The 7,760-nt window shown below is 38.1% G+C and overlaps 1 protein-coding gene across 1 annotated transcript; it reads left to right on the forward strand.

The window, feature by feature from the left end:
- On the forward strand, positions 3,144-6,743 carry LOC109830104 (biogenesis of lysosome-related organelles complex 1 subunit 1). The gene is made up of 3 exons (XM_020397260.1): positions 3,144-3,294; positions 5,654-5,859; positions 6,398-6,743. Exons 1-3 carry the CDS (start codon positions 3,195-3,197, stop codon positions 6,485-6,487), a joined length of 396 nt encoding a protein of 131 aa, XP_020252849.1. The 5' UTR covers positions 3,144-3,194; the 3' UTR covers positions 6,488-6,743.

Consider the following 7,760-nt stretch of genomic DNA (forward strand, 5'->3'; position numbering starts at 1 on the left):
TGTGACCTCCGTTGTCGGAGCTTGTTTGAATAAGCTATCTATTGTGATTTTTAGACAGCCTACAATGAGCGAACAGAATAAACTAAAAGCAATTAACGACAATCAAACACAAATAGCAATCAATCAGAAACACACACAATTTTATAGTGGTTTGGATAACAATCCTACATACACTCTTTTTTATTGTGAATGAGCTTCCTCACTATGCAAACAGTTCTCCTAAATTGTAAACCCTATTCCGTAGGCTTACAAGATTGTATCCTCTAATCTACTTGAAACCAGCCGTCTAACCTAATTCTCCGCAATGAGTAAAACCTAGCCCTATCTAGTCCCAACCCTCAATTAATCCGGCTTCATTATTGCATAAAAACAAGTTCAAAGCAAAATCAAACCAAACAATTAAAGCTCAGAAAATTAAGAAAGATCTTACATCTCTTTTGTTAAACAAGTCATCTTTCGATGAATATAAGCGTGGTTCGATGAAGAACGGTATAGATAATCAATCCAAGAGAAATTCTCATCATTGAAACAATCTGATGATATTGTGCGCAATGAGTAAGAGTTTGTCGAGGCTCTGGGTGGTCAAATCCTTCAATGAAATCTCTCACAAATCAAAACCCTAGAATTCCCCTCTTCTCTCTCTCTCTTTCAATGATATAAACTCATTAATAGGTTAGGACAGAGACATCCTAAACTTGATAGAGATTTAATATACATAAAATAACGAACGACTGAGATTAAATTTAAAAAACCATAATGCTACCATGTTTACCATCGATGGTGCCTCTCAACCATCGAGGCACCATCGATGGTTGAGAGGAACCATCGATGATATAAAAGTCTCCGGGGTGAAAAATCATTGATGATGCATATTTACCATTAATGAGCTCAACCTACCATCTATGGTGGATGCCTATCATTGATGGTTAAGAGGCTGAAATCAGCTTTAAAGCTAATTTTCGTGTTGTTTCGTCTCGTACACTTCTTTTACATGTATTTACCTATACAATATTATCTTAAATAAATATTAGTACCAAATGAGAGTTTGTTATTAATTGAAACAAGAGCTATTGTACAGACTACGTCTTAACACCTCTCATCAACAATCATGCACCTTCTTTGGTTAAGTCTAATATTGTCTATCACTAACTTTGGTTATCAAATTGTGGCATAATTGTTTAGGGATTCAAATTATTTAGTACAATTAAAAAATCGGTGCTCTAGTTATAACTTTTTCTAAACGAACTCATGAAAATATATGTAATATTTAGCACTCTTTGATAGAATCTATAGGCGTTTAAAAATGCATATACGTTCCTACACACAGCTCGGGACGAAATGCAGATGATAAGCGTCATCATCCAAGTCAGGAAAGGATTATCTGGCCCCGTGAAAGCTAACGAATATACAAAGTGAGTCATTGGAGTGTACAAGTCACCAGAATGACGAAATACGCAATACAAGTTCGGAGAAGTCAGAAAGTGTCGAACACCTCAAAAGTGGACCACAAAATAAATAGGCATTTAGAACATGCTACGATTTGAATCTGAAAAGTTCAAAACATCAAAGTTGTAGATCTCTTCGTCAGCTTTCCAACGCATCTTGAATCAGCTTAATCGAAGGTCGTACGAAAGAGTTAAGGCCAAAATACCAAAGATGTCTCAAATCCGACCCGCGCTACAGTCTGACGCGCTACAGTACCGATCCGCTACAGTCCGACGCGCTACAGTTCCAACCCGCTACAGTCCGACGCGCTACAGTTCCGACCCGCTACAGTTCCGACCCCGCTATAGTTTGACGCGCTACAGTTCCGACCCGCTACAGTCCGACGCACTATAGTCCGATGCGCTATAGTTCCGACCCGCTACAGTCGACATGCTACAGTTCTGACCCGCGCTACAGTAATCCGACCCGCGCTATAGTAATCTGACCCGCACAAAGAAGTAAAGTTTTAACTATGCTGTGATTTGAATCTGAAAAATCTCAAAACATAAAAGTTGTAGAAATCTTCGTCAGCTTTCCAACGCATCTTGAATTAGTTTAATCGGAGGTCGTACGAAAGAGTTAAGGTCAAAATATCGAAGATGTCTCAAACTGACCCGCGCAGTGGCGGGTCGGATCGGTCCGACCCGCGCGGCGGCGGGTCGGATCAGTCCGACCCATCCGACCCGCGCCCACGCGGGTCACATCAGTCTGTCTCGCGCCCAGAACTGCCCGTAACCTCCAAAACGCGTTTTTAGGCTGTTTTGATCGGTTTCTTTGTTCCAGAGATTCCTAACTGCCTAGATATCATCTACAAACATGGTTAGACCGTTATTAACTAAAGATAAGACCAAATCACTCATTCTGATCCAAAACCCCCCCAACCGAAGCCTATAAATACGGGCTCAGTGGCTCATTTCAAAGGGGGCGATTTATTATCAAGACGTGGAGATGCTGCTGGATTGAGGAGTCAAGGAGCACGAATTTCAGCGAAGGAAAATCAGGTCCCGGCGAACTCCAGCATAAAGAAGGAGCTATTCGAATGATCCGAAGCCCCGTACGTCCGTTCCTTGAGATTAGGCTTTGTCTTAATCTCGAGAAGAGCTACTGATTTCGCTTGGTCGATTTCAGCGCTTCAAGCAAATACCTCCTTGCTGAGGTAGGAGCTCTGCCGAATTTTCCATCAACCGGATTCGATCCGCGGCGGTCCACGAATATCAAAATCCCCGGCACAGACAAAGATCCCACGTAAGCAGAAGACCGATAAACGATCTCCCTACGTTTGTTTTGACGAGAGTTATAATTTTTGTTTTCATTGTGTAAAAGTATTATTAAAAGACTATCTTTTTTTGTTTTCATTGTAACGATTGTAATGAATACCGCAATGAATACATTAACTTTCGACGCAAACAGAATCAAAGTTATTAAATTAGAGCAGCTTCTCCTTGTTCATGATATAGATTTCTCTCCGAAATTATGATTTTCCTCTCAGAATTAAACGCTACTCTAATGCACTTATTAAATTAGTATGTATTATACAAATTTAACCAATAATTCATAGGCATAGAAACATTCTCCTTATCTTTATTATTTTTATTTTCATTCACAAATTGGGTTAAAAGAGGAAGGCCATTAATATACAACATAAGGCCCAACTGGCCCAACTAAGTCTCGGCTGGGATCTCTCTCTCAATGTTGGGTTCTGGTTTGCAATGGAAAGGACTAGCGGCGATGTGGGCAGTCTCGAATCATCGCTGCTTCAAATCGTTCACGATCACCAACAGAGATCTTCTGGAATCAGAGAACGAACTGGTCAGCTTCAATCTCTTACCCATTTCTTGTATAGCCATAAAATTTAATGAAATTGCAATTACCCAAAAGTGGAAAATTTTTTGTTTGTGCTAGGATTTGGCTGATTACTGTTATCCTTGTATTTAATCTTCCATAGTTTCCTTAGAAACCCATTGCCTAGATGATTTTACAAATTGGGTGGAGATGTTATTGTCTCCCTCGAGCTGGAATTTAGTTTCATTAACAAATTGTTGCTCAACCCCCAATAGTTCAAAATTAATTTGATGGCTCGTGAAAGATTTAGCGTGTATTGGGGATGGTGGCCCTAGTTGTTAGAAAATTTTGGGTAAATTTGGTAAAACCGGCAAGAAGTTTGACCCATTTTGAGATAACCCCCGAAAAGATTGGAAATGTCACTTAAACTCGAAAACTTCTGAATCTGTTTTTAGATAGCTGAAAAAGTTTTGCGGAGTTATCTCAAACTCAAAGTGAGCAAAACTTCTAAATTATACCCTGAAATCTTATATGAAAACATTCTAGTCTATGCCTGCTTAGTTGGTATGTATTGTTTTACATTTCTGCGACGCGTTCAAGAGAAGTTAGAATAACATGTTTGCTTTGGCTTTATTACCTTTGTTCATGGCTTAGAGTCAATTTGTAAGTTCTTGTATCAGATGTATCAATGTATCTTTCCTCTAGTGTCTTTTCTCAGGGTTGCCCGAGATTAAACTACTATTTTATTTTCCGTACATGAGAATGACCTTTGTCCGATTACCAAGGTTTTAAATGTCGCCCGGCATGTCCGACATGTCAGTCTACATATCGGTTTGAGGGCTTGACCGATACGACATGGACGTTTTCAACTCGTATGTCGGTTTTCAGGGCCAAATCGGAAATATCAGGGTCATATCGGGCATATCGGCCTATTTTTTAGCTTTAAAAAATCTACCGATATGGTACTTTTTTTAAGATCTGTTTTTTGTTATGGGGTTTGGGTTTAGTGATAAATACTCAAACTCTTTTGACCCGTTCTCATGTTTAAGGGTTTCTTATGAACCCGATAGAAAGAATTTATGAACCTAAATCCATATATTATTTACTTTTTTATATGTTTAGTCTATAGAATTTATAAAGTATGCTTATATTGAATTTATGAATGCTTAGATTACATTTAGGACACGATATTATACACATGCGCACTACCCGATCTAGAAATCCGATATTTAGTCAATGTCCCCCGATATATCCCCGATTTCCGCTATCCGACATGGATTTTAGCCATCCGACATGAACCCGACATCCGACATTTAAAACCTTGCCGATTACAGCAAGGCCTTCGCTTTTGCATTGTTTCTAGGCTAGCACTTTAGACTGATTTGGAGGGTTAATGTTCAGTTGATAGCTTGCAGTAGAACTTTGTCGAAATTTTCATGAGATGGTCAATTATGCTGGACATGAACAGGGACACGGGAAATGGAAAATTTGTAAGATGGAAGTACGAGTAAGATACATCACATACAATGTGTACATTATCTGTACAATAACTACTAATAGCTGACAATATTACTTTGATTAAACATAATCAATCAAATATAGGAACAAATCCAATTTAGCATAATATACTTGCTCGTGGTTATTGGTGGGTTTTGATGAAGGGGTTAGTGTTGTTAAAAGAAGACCTCATCTCTCGTTGAGGTTGGATCTAGTTGGACTACGAGAAAGGGGCAGCAAGAGATATGGCTCCTGAAGCTTTCTTTTAACTATTTAATTTTGGGTATTAGGCAAATACACTACAAACCACATTAATTTAAATTCAAAAGGACCCAATAAACAAATCATGCCTTCTTGTGCCTTAAATCTGATAAAAGTACAAAAGTTTTAGGTTGAACAACACTCGGTATGTCTGACTCCATGAAACGACAGTGTCTACATTATCACACACAGGTGCAGGACTTATAGAGAAGTGTTCATGCTTTGTAGATACTTGATTTGATTTTGTGGTAGGGCATGAACCATGATCAAATTTCAGGATTAGTTTATTGTTATGTTTTAATTTCAGTATTAATTGTCCTTTTAGAAATTGATAGCTGGTAAATATTTTCTCAGTTCTGTTTAGGATAGCAGAGTTGGAATTTTGCAAATTATCTATCATTTTTTTTCCTCTGGTTTTCTAGCAATAATGGGCATAGGATAAAACCTTTGATGCCATTGCATCTCGTAAGAGTTGGTAACCGTATTTACAAAACAAAATATATTATATTGTAAATTTGTAAGTGCATGAAAAAAAAAAAAAAAAAAAAAAAAAAATTTATGTGGACTATAAACCTGTACATGATATGATTCATAGGCTAATTTTGAGTGTACCATGTCTTTAACACAGACAAAGCGAAGAAGGATGCTCTAAGAACTGCTGTTCGTGTGTCTGAACTTCTTGTGGACAGTGTTAACGGAGGAGTGGAAGAAGTATTTATTAACGAGAAACGTATTGAGCTTGAGATACGTGCATTAATTACTACAATTGTTCGCTACAAGAAGCAGATGAATCAATGGCTTGCTGCTTCTCATGCAATGAACTCTGTTTTAAAGGTCAGTTTTAAGCCTAGTTAAGCCAAACAAAACAACAATTTTTTTCTTTGTTGCTAAATTTCACACCCCCACCCACTACAAAAAAGGGTGTTTCTGCACAAAACCCCCCTGAACTTTATAAATCAGAGAAACCCCCCTGCACTTTCAAAATTATGTGTAGCCCCTCTGAACCATTGGAAAAATCTCACAAACAACGTTAATGGCTAGAGTAATAAGTTATGGCAAATTAAAGTTTGTGATGAAAATTTTAAAATGAAGAGCATTTTATGTGAAAGAGCAAGACACAATAATAGTGTCATATATAGAGACTTCCTCCTTCATAGTCTGCATCCTTTGACCTGTTCCAAGTTATTTTTGCTAACCATTACTTCAATTTTGGTTGTAACCTATGGTAACAGTTCGCTAGTTCTTTTCTCCCCCATCTGGTAATTTCCGTCAAGCTTGTAATTTTTCTCAAATTTTAGAATTTTGCACTAAATCTGTCAATTATTTGTTTCTTGTTAGTTACTTAATACCACTTTGTAATTTTGAGTAACAGGAGATTGGAGACTTTGAGAACTGGATGAAGATCATGGACTTCGATTGCAAAAACATCAACACTGCGATTCGAAATATCTATCAGTTGTGACTGCGTTGTCGTTGCGTTACCTTATATAAAATTTCTCCAGGCACGGTTTTGTACCAAATAATCTTATTATGTATATACAGATGAATCGTCAGCAGCGTATATTGTGTCTCAGGGGGCTAATTGCAGTACAGGTAAACTATTGACCCTACAAAGTGAAAATTTAAAGCGTGTTTGGATTGCAGAAGTATACATCTTCTCTATTTTAGCTTTATGTAGTCTAAACAATTAACGCTTTTAGTTTAATGACTTCTGTGTTGTTTCGACTGTGAAAACAGATTCATCGGGTTCCTTTTCGGATTTTATCTCATCGTGGTTGTATTTACAATGGACTAATGTCTGCTAAAAATAAAAATGAGAAATGCTACAGCGTGAATTGCGCGAAGCCTATGTGAATCCTTGGTCCATAGTTTTGAATTTTTTTTTGTACGAAGCTTCATTATCGTTGCTTCACTTTTTAATGTTTAAGTACCATCGCTTGTGTAACCTACGGTTTCATTGTTGTTTGATGACCGATACTTTTTTGCGACCGAGCTGCTGCGGCATTGTATTTATTGGCAGTTCTTTTCCGGCATGTCGACGGAGGTAACGGCATCAGGTTATCTTCTCTGAGGCTTCAGAAGCCCATATTGCCCCCTGAATGTATTGCTAAGAAACAGAGAGCATATTTTGCTGAGATCGAGACAGAGTCGATGGTGAGACGAAACAAGAGGTGGTCGACGGCAAGGTAGACGGGGTGGCGGGGAGAGTTCCGAAAATGATGAAACAAATATCACTCCATAACACTCGCTCCAAAACTCTCAAACAACATATTATAATTTTTTTTATTATCAATTTATCTTTTCTCTTTCTAGTTTTATCTCCTCTTACTTTTTCCTTACTAAATAAACTCCCCAACACGATGCATGGCTTCAGACAAAGATACTGAGAGAGAGAGAGAGAATATGAGTTGAGAAAGTTTGAGAAAGAGCTTTGCTATAGGGATCCAAAATATAAGACTAACAGGGGGACATGCGAGATATCCCTCTTCTATTGGATAATGAGCTGGTCATCATTAATTATGGTCAGCTTATTATGTAATAGCAGCTCATTATGCAATAAGAGAGAGACAACTCACGTGTCCCCTTGTCGCGTAGGATCTGACCCTCGCCCTCCAGTCAAGCCTATATTTTGAGTGCTTAAAGTAATTTTTCTTTGAGAAATTTGATCTTCTTTTTATTAATCTAAAATAAAGGTGAGAGGTGGAGGCCCACGCCTCAGCAAAACCGCTGCATGC

Source organism: Asparagus officinalis, chromosome 2, assembly GCF_001876935.1.
Source record: "Asparagus officinalis chromosome 2, Aspof.V1, whole genome shotgun sequence".
NCBI classification, from domain to species: domain Eukaryota; kingdom Viridiplantae; phylum Streptophyta; class Magnoliopsida; order Asparagales; family Asparagaceae; genus Asparagus; species Asparagus officinalis.

Excerpts from the sequence above, each read along its gene's own strand:
- LOC109830104 (XM_020397260.1), top strand. The coding sequence starts at position 3,195 with ATGGAAAGGACTAGCGGCGATGTGGGCAGTCTCGAATCATCGCTGCTT. Across the intron at positions 3,295-5,653 it reads TGGAATCAGAGAACGAACTG|ACAAAGCGAAGAAGGATGCT; the intron begins GTCAGCTTCAAT and ends TCTTTAACACAG. Across the intron at positions 5,860-6,397 it reads CAATGAACTCTGTTTTAAAG|GAGATTGGAGACTTTGAGAA; the intron begins GTCAGTTTTAAG and ends TTTGAGTAACAG.